Source organism: Neodiprion fabricii, chromosome 2 (assembly GCF_021155785.1).
Source record: "Neodiprion fabricii isolate iyNeoFabr1 chromosome 2, iyNeoFabr1.1, whole genome shotgun sequence".
In the NCBI taxonomy this organism is placed as follows: domain Eukaryota; kingdom Metazoa; phylum Arthropoda; class Insecta; order Hymenoptera; family Diprionidae; genus Neodiprion; species Neodiprion fabricii.
This window is the reverse complement of record NC_060240.1, coordinates 36996620-37013050: the sequence shown is the minus strand read 5'-3', so window position 1 is coordinate 37013050 and position 16431 is coordinate 36996620. Positions and strand designations below refer to the sequence as shown.

The 16431-nt window shown below is 39.2% G+C and overlaps 1 protein-coding gene across 17 annotated transcripts in view; it reads left to right on the top strand.

The window, feature by feature from the left end:
- Positions 1-16431, top strand: part of LOC124176902 (broad-complex core protein isoforms 1/2/3/4/5) — a 74824-nt gene that overhangs the window by 31615 nt on the left and 26778 nt on the right. For 12 of the 17 annotated variants that reach the window (XM_046558746.1, XM_046558757.1, XM_046558745.1 and 9 more), the window contains one exon: positions 8257-10427. The exons of 1 other annotated variant lie outside the window; for it this stretch is intronic. In XM_046558746.1, coding sequence (XP_046414702.1) covers positions 8257-9050 — 794 coding nt within the window. In that variant the 3' untranslated portion in view covers positions 9051-10427. 4 more of the 17 variants (XM_046558759.1, XM_046558758.1, XM_046558762.1 and 1 more) reach the window with 3 other exon arrangements.

Sequence of the window (16431 nt, the reverse complement as noted above, 5' to 3'; positions counted from 1 at the left end):
TGTTATGCAAAAACGAAGAAAAAGAAAAGCGAAGTAAAGTAAAATAAAGAAAAGATGTATATAATAATAGAATATAATGTACATTTGTTATGCAGCTGTCTACACTATACGTTCACTCTCCCGCCTCTTTGTTTCTCCTCCGCGTATATCCTGCAATATCTGCGCACAGTCTCGTATGGATCCTACAGATCCGTCTAGTTAGTTTATACGGTATGAATAAAATCAATTTTTATCGCTAACAATTCGGTATACCTTTTTCATATCTACATTATTACGCAATATATTCGGGCTTGAATAGACCTCCGCCAAGTGCATTTTTATCCAATTACGTATCTTACGCACACACATATGCAAATCACCGAATAAAATTCTATTACAAAATTCGTTCGCTAACGATTCTTCGATCGGACGAGATTTCGTTGATGAAAAGGACTCGCGAAGTGATTCAAAACGAATAAAAACGAAGCAACAAGAAAAAAAAAAAGGATAAAAAACAACAACAACAATCATAATAATGTAAAAACAGGCTAGAAGCGTAGAAAAACAAAAACTGACATTATTATTATAGATGAGAACGCGAAACGCGAGAATGCAAGGTATACCTATACCATACGCATATGTTTTCATATGTATATTTTTTACATATCTTTCTCTCTCTCTCTCTCTCTCTCTCTCTTTCTCTCTCGCTTTTTATATTCTTAGCTTGTTTTCGTTTCGCGAACGACGAAATTTGTTTTTGAAGGCCGAAACGGCCTACCGATACCGCGATAAAGTCGGAGTCATGCTTTTGCGAAATTCTTTTCTGTTTTCCTTTCTCTTTCACTCGGACGAGGTGCGTTTTTTTTACGTTGTTTTTCTACCCCCCACTCGTACCCTTGTTCGCAGATTTTTCTCTCTTTATTCGCCAATTCTCATACGCCTGCATACCTATCGCTGCGCTACCGTTGCATCGGATGCACATGAGCAACAGGAAGAGATCCCGTCGTTGTTACATGCTGTAAACGAAATATGTACGTTTTACTCGTGTATAATATAATAACACAAGCGGTGTAAAAATAACTGCGCAAAAAACGGGCACTATAATATTTTTTTTATTTTTTCATATCCTCACCTCGTCATTCGTTTAACGCTTATATAAATATATATATATATATATAATAATAATAATACAATATCTGCCGTGCACAGCAGGTCTCAGAGATGCAACGGCCTTAAATAAATATTTACCCTGCACCTCGATTCCGCAATACGTACGTACACCCGATATAACGCGTTATTCTGTCGTTCACTCTTATGCTCGTTATTATTAATTTTATTCTTAGTACGTGTTGTTACGAGAATGTTAGGAAAGAAAGGGAATATACCATAAAACATGTGCAAAGTGAATTCAGATTTCTTTTCAAAGAAAAACATGCTCCATTTTTGTTGATCAACGGATAATTGTACGATTATCGGGATAAAAACTTGCAGGCAATTCTTTCCTTATATCTTTATTTTTATAAACATTGAATTACTTTTTCCCGTTCGTATATCGTTTGGCATACAACCGGGTGCGTCCAAAAGAATTTTCTTCGATGACTCAGTCAACTTTGCAACGCGGGATATATAATATGCATGCAAAGCCGATTGCAATAGTTTAGCGTTACGTAACAATGTCACCCCTCTGAGGTATTATCAATCGGTTCTTGAAGTCTCTGCGAGCTCGTTATCTCGTTATAGTTATATTATATGTGTATTGTGTATTGTGTATGTTATTACACACACACACACACTTGCGCGCACCTTAAAGTATTTACACTGTCAAAGTAAACGGCAAACGATTGTTTCAATAATGTACGTATGTGATACTTATATGTAGCTAATTGTAAGTGCAGCTGACCGCGATATGTACGTCATACATCCATGCACCCACACTTATCTTTGAATATCTTCGATTTTTGTCGCAACCGACCCGTCTATTCGTGCGTGAAAAAATGATACAATTTCGTGAGACAACGCGCGACGATTGAAAATGAAGAGAAAAAAAAAATGGGAAAAATTTTCGTGCTTTTCTTTCCGACAGGTAAACCTGATTCTATATATTTGTAAAAATCAAATCGAACCTACACTTCGATTTTAATTTGGCTGTCAAATATAATCAAGATCTTTTCAACTCTGTTATAATAACTGTACGTTTCGCAAAAGACGAAAAGACGAGATACTTTTAACTAGAATCTGAAAACCTGTACAATCTGAAATTTCGGCAAATTTCCATCTTTTGTAGCATCGAGATATCGAGGGAGGAAAAATCTCGGATTCGCTGTGAGATTTCAACTTTACCGACAGAGTTGACATTGTTGGGTTCAGGGTGGCGGCAGGGGTTGAGGGGGTTCAATGCCCATCGAAACTGTACGAATCACGTACATTACACGTTATTCTCGTGTACCGAGGAAGTTGAGACGTAAATTATTATGTATTCGCTCAGGTTGGATCGAATCCTGTGAATTCTTGTCATCTTTGATATTACGAATGTATGAAATGTAACATAAATATTATATTAGGTATCCATGTGTGGAGAGGCGCACGTACGTTGAAACGCGTTTATACCTACTCATTTATCGTGGCTGTATTTCTCTCTCTCTCTCTCTCTCTCTCTCTCTATCTATATCCATCTATCTCTATCTCTATCTACCTTCCTCTCTTTCTCTTTCTCTCTGTGGTTTCTAGTTTGCCTTGTTTTTTTTCCTCCCGCCTTATGGTTGCCCGACCGACCGACTGACTCCGCTATTATCGATGATGAACTTGGAGCGACCTCGAAAAAACTGCGCACAACAGTCGAACCGTCGTTGAAATTATAAATTCTATGCTTAGGTGTGCAAGTGCCGATTAAACTGCACCGAGCGAACACTTTTACCGGCTTTCCCGACCTCCCTTCTCTTCTCTCACTTTAATCGTTCAATGATACACTGCGATTGTTCAAAGGTACGTGGTACTCTAAAACTCGGTTAAAAAAGTCCCGATTGATTCGACGATCGAACGGTCGCGTTACCGACTCGATAAACTCTGATCGAAATTGGCCAGAACTTGGGACGCCATTAAAGCTTTTCTCCGCCAACTGTATTGCGATTTGATCGTCTTGTTTGGCTCGTTGGTTTTTCTTCGGTTGGCAAGTCGTCGGTAATTCCGACACGTATGTTTTATACGTTCCTCCACCAGCCGGCAGCACTATCCACGTGCCAAATATCACCTTTACATTTTACTATTCACGCAATTTTTTTCCGCGGATTATGGATTTAGCCGGCAGACGTATTTTTTTTTTTTATTTTTTTAAATTTTTCTCACGTGGAAAATTTCGAAATTCTTCTCACTTTTCTTTTTTCTTTCTCTCTTTATACAGAGAATAGCAGCCTTGGTTATTTTTCCTTTTGTTGAAACGAACGAATGGATTTATTCATTTTTCTTTACAATTAATTTTGAAATCTGTAAAAATTGTATGTTACGACTGTTTGAGGAAAAAAAAAAAAAAATGTTCCATCTTCTTGCAATTGTAATCCGAAATATTACCGTACGCCAAAAACTGTTCGATATTAGCGAGTTTCTTTCCGAATCAAAGGAATTCTCGTTTACGCGTTGAAAGCTTGCGTTTCATGGGGTTGAATTATTCGCGTTATCAGCGCGTTTAAATGCGCGCAGGTGATTCCGCCCTTGCTTGCAATAAGAAAGAACCTTCGGTTGTATTTAATTTCGGTTATAGGGAGGACGTATGTGGTATATATGCATTATACATATGTATACGTATATGTATACAGCACTCGGGTGTAATATAAAATGCGAAAGTAGTTATGCGCTTTTACGCGCCGTTAATCGGATCTCACGCGCGGCTATATTGTTGAAGCCTTATAACCCATGGAGCCTTATACCAGTTATAGCCTATCAAACGTTCGCCTCCGAAGCCACGATATGAAAGCGATCCCTTCGAATCCAGCGTAAAATGGAAACAGTTGCAAAGTAATTGCCTCGTTTTAGTGGGAATATCAAAACTTGCTCTCGCCGCCGAAGAGAGGAAAAGAAAAAGAGAAAACGACAAATAAAAATTAAATCCTTAATGTGTATGTAATACATAGATAATGTATATATATATATATATACATACACACCTGTATACATATTTCTATTTTATGAAGAAATTTTACGCGCGTTTTCCACCCTCGAGCGAATTTATATATCCCATGTATTATACCGTCGTAGACGCATAGCGATGTACGTATATAGGTATACTGCATGTCGCATGGTCAAATTAACGAAAATATTCGTTAATATGAATATTATAATTCCGTTGACTTTTTTTCTTTCTCGCTTGTATTGTTATTTCGAAAGAATTTTGCATAAAAACAACTATTTCTCTTAGCGTTATACCTATAACAAGGCGACAAAGTGGAACAGACAAATAAGAATTATAAGTATATGTATATATGGTGCGTTGCGCATACTTTCACATCTGTTCGATAATCAAGGGGACAGACACTTTTAGGTTTGATCATTTTCGATTCTCTCTTTCCGAGCAACGCGTACAAAGCAACCGTAACGACGGATATTGATATCACCGAACAATCGTTGCCTTGTTCAGTTACGTAACGAAGCGATTATTACACTTCGAGATTTTTATAAAATTTCATTAAAATGCTGAATAACGTTAACTGAGAGGGGGAGGAAAGAGACGAAAGAAGAAATAGACCGAAAAGTTGACGATCGTAAGAATCGAATCGTGTCCAGAGTACGAGATACGTTGAAACATTGATCTCTTTTTTCGGAAGATTTATTTTGCGCGTGATTTGGCGTTCGAAATTTTGAAAAAAAATTTCACCCACGACCACGTGACATCGTCGCCCTCGCACACCTGTCGGACCTCCCTTCCCTTCCCTTCCCTCTCGCTCCTCCTCGCCCTCCTCGCCCTCCTCGCCCTCCTCGCAGATCGCCGCCTTCGGCTACGTCAGAAGGGTGAAAACGCGTGGCTAATCCGTGAGGCGGGTGTCGGAACGAGGTCAGACGTGTCAGACGTGTCAGACGTGTTCCGCACTCCGTGCCTTACGCTGTACACCCATTCTCAAGGGTACGGGTCTGTATACCTATATACGTATGCCCTGTCCGTACAGGACCTTCCCCACTGTGACCGGGAGTGACCCTCTTCCTTCCAGAAAAGGAAGGGTTAACCCTCAAGCTTCTCGTTATCTCGCGATAAGCTCGACTAGCTTACACGGTTCGACGCGTCACACGATACGGGAATCAGAAATATCGTATCAAAGTTCGATCGTGTATCGTACGTGTTGCACACGTGTATTGGATATGTAAAAGAATTAATCGATCGGGCTCGAAACGCGGATACGGAAATTAAATCCGAACTCGGATTCACGGCACGGAGTGAAAATAAGATAAATTTATTTTATTGTTATAATAGAAGAGGACAGACGATTTGCTCGATGATTCTTGCCAGTTGAAAAACTGCTGATTTATTGATTTTATTATTCACGACCTTATACCTCTCTGTACGGTCGCTCTTTACACGTATGTAATTATTTTTATTTAAGTATTTTGTATTGGAAATGAGAACAATAATATTCTTTACGAACTGTAAACTATATTGTTTCACAAAAAATTTGAATAGATCCAATTTAACTTTTATTCGTTCGTGTAGAAATAATTTATTCTTTGTACGGCTTTTCGCTTTACGGCCAACTTTTCCGGAATCCATCTAGGCCGTAAAGCGAGGTATGATTGTGATACAAGAAAAAAAAAAATGAAATAAATAAATAAATAAATAAATAAAGAAAAGTAAAACAGCTTGAAAATATGAAAAATTGACGAAATCAAATTTGAAAGTATCATTAATGTAAATGTAAAACACGAGTGATTCACCGCGTTTTTCCTAACCGATTCGGTAATTTTCACGCGACGAGGATATAAAATGCGCGAACTTTACGTGCACCTTCGCATATATACACCTTAGTAGGTTATATACGTATACATATGTATCATGTATTATGTATACATATGTACTATATAGCCGTATAACGAGCTCGAATCCGGCGACAGTTGGAGGAAGATTTTCGCGGGTGCAGGGTAGTTACCCTATACATATGTACATGTAATACGTATACGGTATATATATGTACATGCACACCCACGGCTATATTCCTACGCATGTACCGGCGCCTATCTAATCTCGAACATAAAATAGGGAAGTTTATTAAGATCTCCAGTAAAACATGTAACTATCCTATCAAAGAGGGGGGCCTGGCGCGTAGCTTCGGGAGGATAAGGATGCTGAGGGATTGGGGGATGGAGAGGGGGGGGGGGGGGAGGGAGATTTTAAGACTGGCGTAACCAATCCGGCAGCAACTCGTATTTTTTTCCCTTCGCCGTCCCCCGTTCTATCCATTCTCCCCATTCTCGCAGCTATGTAGGTAGTATCGATCTGCACCGCGAACTCAGCCGCGCTTAGAGAGTCGACATCAGTCATAACAGGGTTGCCTCTCTCTCCTCTCTCGCCTCTCTCGCCTCTCTCGCCTCGCCTCTCCCATCGTGCAGGGGTTATTAAGAATAATACGCATCTAGACTAGGCGACCCGGGACCCCCTTTCATCCCCGGCAAACCTTCTTCCCGCATCTTTCCTCCTTCCTCCCTCTCCCTCTCTCTTCTCTATTCCTGCATGGCAGGGGCAAGGGCGGGGAGCTTATCACGCAGGCGTTGCCTAGGTAACCCGCCGGGTAAAACCCGCAAAGAACGGAGCCTCGCGCATAACGCGCGTTTACCCGGCTGCTTTTCTCCTCTCCTCTCCTCTCCTCTCCTCTCCACTCCTTCCCCTCTCATCTACTCTCATCTACTCTACTCTACTCTCTGTATTGACATCCCATCTGCCGACGTTATACAACTTTTTATGAGTGTAGTAGACGCCTTCCTCCTCTTCCTTCCACTACTCCTCGAACTTCTACTCCTCCCTTTTTCACTCCTCCTGTAATACTTGGGCCAACTGTCTCTCTCTCTCTCTCTCTCTCCCTCCTTCGCCGTTTCTCTGTTCTTCTGCCTTTTGGCCACGCTCAAACTTGCGTCACGACTCTCTTTTGGGTTTCCCCTGATTCCGTACATCTTTGAGCCTGAGCGCCTTTGCCCTCCCTCCCTCCCTCCCTCCCTCCTCCGCCTCTTCTCGACTACACCCGGAAAATATCAAAGTTGAAAGTAACTCCGGTGATGCGCGAAGGGTATAAGGTATAAACCGGGATGTCTGTATAGTCGAAACTAAGTTTCTCTCAGGCTTCGGAATTACATATATGTACCTACACCTATATATATATGTATATGTATTAAGTGTATGTGCAGGTGTATATTCCCTGTGCCGCGAATATACGAAGTCGCGACATACGCCGTTTTATTATACGCCTGTACCACGTATACACTTTTATCCGTAAACTCAACCAACCTTGCCGTTTTATTTAACCGTACAAAACGTCGGAGATTCGACGAAGAGTTGATACGGGGCGCGAGGAACGAAACACAACCCCCTTTTCCCACCCCATATCACATTTTTACCAATTCATTCGAATCATCGTAAATCGGCAGCAGTGCGTTCCTCTGTGTACAAGTTTTGAAGAAATGACAGTCAAGATCGAAGAAGACGCGGGGAAAAGAATCGCGCTTGTCAAACTGCACGTTGCGTTGTTTCGCTATAAAGTTCGTGAAAAGAAATTTCTTCAAACTTTTCTTATGCGTTATACGTACATCGGTCTTGAATGAAGGAGAATTTAAAAATGCGTACGCTGATTTTTCATCGTACAAGCAATTACACTGGGACTCTGTGTCATTATTACTTGTACAAAAATTGCAAAGTAACCGGAACGTAACGTTGTTTGTTATATGTAATATAAATTCACGCTATTTCCTATTACGCATGTACAGTTTACAAAACGTGGCCCCAGAAGGGCGAAAATTATGACGTGTACGATGAGAAGATTAACTATGTACCGCGGTACGAATTCCGCGTCATTCGTCACGACGGTTTTTAAAGTGAAAACGAAAAAAAAAAAAAAAAAACAGGAATACGGAGGCGAGGAATTACGCGTATCAAAAAACCGAGGAAGTGGGACTTGGTCGTCAATAATTACGCGTTGACTCGGTTCTACATGTAGGTCTCGTTTTGTGTTGTATGTCGTTTTTTTTTGTTTTCTTTTTCTCTTTACTTTTTCGCGGATCAGTAGGACTCAGCCCCCTCCTCTTTGGTTGCAGACCGGGAGGTCGCTGAGGAGGACGGGGGTTGGCAGTCCGCCGGGGGTGGAACGATCGGAACCGGCTGCAAGAACGATGCTCAGCAGCAGCGGCAGCAGCAGCAGCAACAGCAGCAGCAACAGCGGAAGACGGTCGACGGGGTGACGACCGAAGTTTCCGATCCGCGTAGCCCCGTGCGAACGGAAAATAATTGTCGACATCTCGAAAATCGCGGGGGGCCGTCGACGCCCGATCAATTTCCGATGATCGATCTGCTCGACGCGGATATCGACGATCCGATGCAAATCGTATTTAAGACCGAACCGATGTCGCCGAAAATCGAGACCGTCGCGGACCTCGAGTCCTGTCTCCTGCTGCGGCAGGACGATCGGGCCTGCGAATCCGGAAATTTTGGAAATCCCGGAAATCCGGGATCGAAAGGGGACGGAAACGACGCGGCGATAACGAGCTTCGCTCACAATCGGAACGATCTGCAGGCCGCCGTTCAGGTGCTTCCCAGTCTTCACGAGATCAGGCGCAGGCCTCTGACGATCGAACCCGAGGTTATTTCGAACGGTCGATCGGCCGGCGCTGCCACTTACTGCACGTTTTGTCAGAAAACATTTTCCCGCGCCTGGTCTCTCCAGCGACATCTCGCCGATACCCACTTTTACGTGCCTCAGTCCTTGGCCTGCGATCAGTGCGGCAGGAGTTACAAATCGAGGAACAGTCTTGTCAGTCACAAGTCGCAGTATCACGCGAAACGCGAACGGAAGGATATTCAGGATTCGTTACACTGCGAGATGTCCTACTGACGATCCTTATTCCCAAAACAATCTCACCGAGATTATATCTTGCTGCAATCTTTTCTCGAGACTGAGGATAATCATTATCTTGCTACTTATTTATCGCTAACCGATGTCCCACCGTTCTCGTTCTTACTCCAATATTACCTTGTTTCATATCTTCGTCGTCGTACGATTCATCTCAAGGATAACAATAAATATCTCGTCAATATCGATCGAACTAGCATTTATCCTATCAAACCACCTTACCTCTCGCATCGTTTATATCTCGAGGCAATTATCAAGAATGACTATCGAACCGGCAGCTGTTATCGGGCAAACTTTTACCTCGTTCTCTACCGTTGTACGAGGACGTCCGTTGACCCCCCCCCCCTCCCCTCTCCCTTCCTCCTACCGTCATCCCCCCTCGCCCCTCCTCCTGGGACTTCCCATTGATAAATCTCCGGAGTGTATTTTCCGCTCACCAGACCCCCCGATCATGTGTTTCAATGCTGTTCACACACGAGCACAACTTTTCAATGAAAAGTGGGAGGGCGCTTTATGTACAGTATATATACGTATATATATCTGTAAAACACTTTATACGCCGAATTTGTTTTTTCCTCATTCCGATTTAAGGATTATGCAATTGATCGTTCGTCCGGTTGTACAGGTATTTATTGGAAAGTTGTTAATTTACTGAATTCTATTTTCCATTGTACAGAAGATACGTTTCCATCGATGTATTTTTTTTTTTTTTCTCCGCAAAGTCGAAAGCAGTCCGAGTTATCGTAAGACAATGATCATGAGTATAACGCGTATTTGTATATGTGTAAATTTATTGAAAATCAGTGACGAGATGAGAGGAGAATATACCGCAGATCTTATATCCGTACCATACAGAAATTGAGAAAATAAATGTTGAACAATGTTTTTACACAAAATTCATACTCAGTATACACATATCACCATTATGCGTGTATAAAATAACGATACATTTCTACGACGAAAATAATTTTCCGTCCGTTGTGTTTCTTTTTTATTACCTTTTTTTTTTTTTGTCTTTCATTCGCTTATCGTATTGTTTTGTATTATTTTTGTTTTCGATTGTTGGAATTGTATTTCCATTTGAAATTCGATGAGTCACCGATACACGGAGCCATGGACTAACGAAGGCATTTATTTTCTCTGTTCTGGGTGGTGGTGGTGATGATGATGATGATGATGATGATGATGATGATGATGATGATGATGATGATGATGATGATGATGATGATGATGATGATGATGATGATGATGATGATGATGATGATGATGATGATGATGATGATGATGATGATGATGATTATTGTATTGATGATGATGACGGGGATGACGATCGCGCCGGTTACGTCATTCTTGCCGTTGGCGATTGTAGAAGCAGGGTTGGCGATGACTTCTTCTCAGAATCAGCTCGATATTCATCAGTCTATATTCGGCGATTCCTCGACTGATCATCTCGGAAGAGTATCGCAGGTGAAACCAAAGTTGGAAATATTCCCGGTGATAAATCGGCGGAGAATCGATCCCGATTCGGCCAACTGCTGCGGAGCCCTTTTCGGGGCTTCCGGTGGTTCCGGTTCCGGTTCCGGTTCCGCGGGCTACGCCGGCGCTTCTTCATCGCGTTCCGGCCCCGCGAACGACTCCGAGGGGTTCCCAGACACCGCGTGTCTCGGCTTTCCTCCGCCCCCGGCGCCCTCCTTCGACGCTTTGATACCCTTCGACGTGAACCTACTGCCGGAATCCGCCCCCTCCGATTGGTTCGCCAACATACCGCCGGAGTTCAGGAACGCGAACACCGAATCCATGCAGGGCCTGCCCTGCACCCACTGCGGCAAGTGGCTGCGGAATAAAATAACCCTGAAAAGACACATTCAGGACCTGCACTGCGCGCAGAGCGAGGAATTCAGGTGCACCATATGCGACAAGGTTTATCGAACCAAGAACAGCCTCGTTGTTCACACCTGTAATTATCACGGTGGGAAAAGACTAGCCGCTGCTTCTTTTAATTCTACGTCGGTGAGGCAGCTGCAACAGGCGCAGATCGCGGGGCTTGATTTCTTGTAGACGATGTCCGAGTCTCGTTTCATTTTACATCCCCTCTTACTTTTTATCTCTCCCTATTTTAACGAATTTATTTATTTACGAGAAAAGTATTACGGAATTCTCAACATTCAATTGCACTCTCAATTTGAGTAAAAGGATCGTTTATTGCCGCTATACCTTGTACAATGTATAATTGGAAAGAATACGTTGCGTTAATCTTGTATATTAATATATATGTAATATATATATACACACACACACCTAATGTATAGTCGAATACTTTGATATTGTCTCGTACCATTGTAAGAGACATGTACAGTTGTAATATGTAGTTGTAGAAGACGATTTTACGCACGCTTTGACTCAACTCAATGATACGTAACATATGGGTATTATATCGGGTTTTCTATCGATTGTTGTAGAACAACGTGTAATTCGGGAACGAAGTTTGATGAAATTGAAAATAATTCGTTTAAACTGCAGTTCTCTTTTCGCGAGATAAATTATGCGCGGTATGGATAAATTGAAAAAAAAAGAAACCAGTTACGGGTAAACGAAAAAACTATCATCTCGTTTCAAAAATTTTATGCAAATCACGAAATTCTAAGATTCTGCAAAGGAAAACATGTCTCAGCACTGTGCGATGAAATTAAACCTGTCGAAGAGACGTTGGTTTGCGAAAAGTTTAATTAGATAGCTCGATTTTCGTATTGCGCGAGAGGAGGCAAAGATGTAAAGATATTGCTAATTTTAAAAAAGAGAATATAGAGAAAAAAAAAACGCGCCCGAGATCGATTTCTAAACTAAGAACGTATCAAATCGTGCGACGATTAATTATCGATGGAATGCTGCTACCGATGCTCCTGTATACTGTATAAAAAGATCTACTTTTAAATAATAATTGTTTCTTCTCGTGTATGATCTCTGTAAAATATTCCAATAATCTCGCGAATGGACGTTACATTCATTCGCTCATAGATGTAGATGCCGAAGGCTGCTTAGGGAATGTGAAAAATCAAATGACAACTTGAGAAACTATAAAAGTAACATGTATTACGATAAGTTGTATACGTGAAATTACGATACTTGCATAATAAATATAATATATATTATATACGCAATTAATTTAAACGACGGAGGAAAAGAGAAATATAATAAAGAAAGAATGCAATAAAAATAGTTACGATTAATTTACATTGTGGTTTTTAATAATGGAAACTTTTCACCTCGGCAAAGCAATTCACGCGCCCTCATTTGCGTTTTATGATTAAGATACTTTAATTCGCCCGCGGTTTTTTTTTTTTTTTTTTTTTTTCATATATGTATATATCTTTTTTCATCTTTGAGACGAACCCCGCACATATGGCGCGACGTGCGTGACTTGGATATAATACGTCTGTTGGGACGGGAGGGAATGTAATTGTGTGTAATTATTTATCCGCAGCGTTGTTCTTTCAACGTTTTATATCGTGATGACATAATTCTGTGTGTACATCCGTATGAATAAATAGAATCTCAACAAATCCAATTTCATCGCATCAAAATCATTGATCTATCTATCTCATCTGTAAATATACACATCCACATACATAAATGCGTACATTTATCTATCCATATACATACATATATATGTGTATATATATATATATATATATATATATATATATATATATATATATATATATATATATATATATATATATATATATATATATATATATATATATATATATATATATATATATATATATATATATATATATATATATATATATATATATATATATATATATATATATATATATATATATATATATATATATATATATATATATATATATATATATATATATATATATATATATATATATATATATATATATATATATATATATATATACATACCCTGTATATAATATTATATATTACGATGTATGATACTACACTATATCACGTATCATGTGTCGTAATATATAGTATCTACTTCTACGCACTACTTAATTAGTATTATATCGTTATACCTTGCTGTAAATACTCATATTATACATCTCTACTATACGCACATATATATGTTATATATATATATATATATATATACATGTATGTATATATATACAAACACACATATATATTTATGTATAATTGGACCCATCTGGTGAACTGAACAAACCACTAACATCATCGCTCAGAATCAATCGCTGTGGACTCTTGGATCGCTTGCACTCTACTATATCTACATCCGCTAAATATAAATATATATATAAAATAAAGAAAAAAAAAAAAAAAAAGCCAGCAAACCAATTGTATTAAGTCTGTATCATTTGAAAGTTGTACTTGCGGCGAAGAGAACGCTTTTCAAGTCTCACCGAAACATTTGGAGAAAAATTTCCAACAACGTTTTCCGTATTTCCCCTTTTTTTTGTAAGTTGTAACTTTTACTATAATCAATTTCCGTCGAAATATGTCAGAGCTTTGTTTTTACTCGTTCGACTAGAATTTTTGCTGGATGATTGTTATTACTGTGATTATTATTATTATTATTATTATTGTTATTATTATTATTATTATTACCGTTGATCCAATCGTTTACCGGGCAATATTCACGGCTTGATGTCGACTTGGAAAACGATAGTATTTCTCTTTGTTTCTATTGAATTTTTTCATTCCACTTGTAACGGACATCGCGTCAGAGCGAAGGAACAGTATCGAAACGTTAGAAAATCGCTGGTGTGCGTAAGGAAAAGCTTCACTTCGTCCCGCAGTATTCTTATTATACATGCACAAACGTGTATATCCTGCATCGTGCACTGCAAGCACATCTAATATAATCTGCCATAAGCGTGCTGGTCGAAACCGTAAAGCTGGTTTTATAATACGACTACGATGTATACATATATATTTATTTACAAATCCTGCATATATCTATTATACGATAATGATAATTCATAATAATAATAACAACAATCACAACAACAACAAGAACAAAGTTGGTCGTGGGGACGGCTTGTTTGTCAGAGGTGATGGTGGCAAAACAGGAAATAAAAAACGGAATGGCTTACGATATAACTGTACACGTAAAACGAAGAGGCACAGTATAACGGTTTGCAAGATTAAAAAGAAAAAAAAAAACAAAAAAAAAAAAAAAAAACAAACAAACGAAAATTGCTTCAAGGCGAAATATTGAGCCGAAAAAAAAAAAAAAAAAAAAATCGAAAACTAATAATAATTTACATGCACAAAGCACGGAGGTGGTAGAAAGTGGTGTGTGTTGTATAATGATAATAATAACAACAATAATGATAAAAATAATAATAATAGCCTGAACGCGCGGTCAAGAAACAATCGGGGTTATTGCTATTTACCGTGTGCTGCGTGTAGATGCGATAATCGGATAGAGAAAAGAAAGAAAGAAAGAAAAAAAAGAGAGAAAGAATGCAAAAAAAAAAAAATGTATGTAAAATTAAATGCAATTCTAGACGTAAAAACAAAAAAAAAGAAAAGGAAAAGGAAAAAAAACAAAAAAAAAAAAAAAAAAAACAGAAATGTAAAGTAAACGCAAAAATCAAACGATCGAACGAACCGAAATTAACGAATTAATTAAAAAAAAAAAGTAACCATGTGTCTGGTTCTGCCGCCAGGTCTGTTGGCCGGCAGCAGCGTGACCGATGAATTTCGATGCGAGCCATGCAACAAAAACCTGACCTCGCTAACACGGTTGAAGCGGCACATACAGAACGTTCACACGAGACCGAGCAAGGAGCCGATATGCAACATCTGCAAGAGAGTCTACTCGAGCCTGAACAGCCTTAGGAACCACAAGAGCATCTATCATCGACAGCACAGCAAGAACGAGCAGCAACGCAAGGAGGAGGAACTTCAGCGGGCTGCCGCCGAGAGGGAAAGGGAGAGGGAAAGGGAAAGGGAACGGGATAACGATCAGCACAGGGGAATTTACGAGCGTTCATTTTCGAGGCAATAACAGATTTTTTTTTCATACCTACGACGATACAGGGGAGCGGGGATTGTCGAGACTTGCTTGCCGAGTGTCGTCGTCGCGTTCCTCAAGTTCCCTCCCCCCCCCCCCCCCTCCACCCTTCGTCGCGAAAAAATACAAATTTAACAAAACGATGTGAAAGAAAGAGAAAAAAAGAACCAATCCATAACGAAAGAACGCCGCGGATCTTGCGACAATCGTTTGTCCGTCATCGAACGCTTGTGGTAACGCTTATGCTTAGATATACGTGTGACGGCGCGACGGTGGATTTTGAAAAATGAACATAAAAAACTGAAAAAATAAATAAATAATACAACAACGAACGAGTGATTGTAATGTATATATAGTATAATGAATAAGGATAGAAAAGGAAGGAGCGTGTGTAAATTATAGAGAATACGAGAAGAGGCTGCACGCTGTGCTACAGTGAGTTGAACGATGTTTAAGGTGACCGTTTTTTTTCCATGCCTATTTGGTTTTTTTTTGGTTTTTTTTTTTTGCCTCACCACTACAGTCTCTCAATCGTTTTGTCCGGATTTTACCAGAGTTTCCTGATTGCTTGATAGTTCAATGATTTACTTGATAAGGACTGTTATTCTACCACGCGTGTAAATAGTAATTATTACGCATACTAATTGACGTATTTAAAAATTTTTTTTTTTCAAACTAACGTCCCTTAATTATGCAGCGCGTAATTATACCTTTCACAACAGTGATTAAATTATATTTACGGATATTTAAGGTGCATCGGTGTGCCATTTTTTTTTTTTTTTTGGTTTTTTTTCTAATTTCCAGACTATGGTTCAGTCGGAAAGGAAAAGTTTTTGCTATAAAATATCAATTTTCCCATCTTTTCGATTCAGAGAGAATTTGTTTTTTTTTTCTCTTGTTTCAAATCCTTTTTCTTCATAATATTATTATTATTATTATTATTTATTTTTTTGTCGGGACGTTTGCACTTGAGTGATGAGAAAAGAATTTGGATCGAAAGGCACTTGATCTGCAAGCGCATGTAATATATATCAATATATATATATATATATATTTTCACATACATGATATTCTAACTATAGTTGTGATGTGATAGATCGAGGGCGTCGATCAAGCGCAGCGATGCTATATAAAACGAAGAAAAAACTAGTACAAACGACTGAAATGAATACAAATGATGATGTTTAGTGTATAATTAACGTATAACGATTTTATATATACCGGTATAGGTATGCATTATACGAATATATAGATTTCGGTAGATTAAAATTGAACTCTACGCGTTTATTATATTATTCTTAACAATTATATTTATATTATAATTATAGAAGCTTGGGCTTG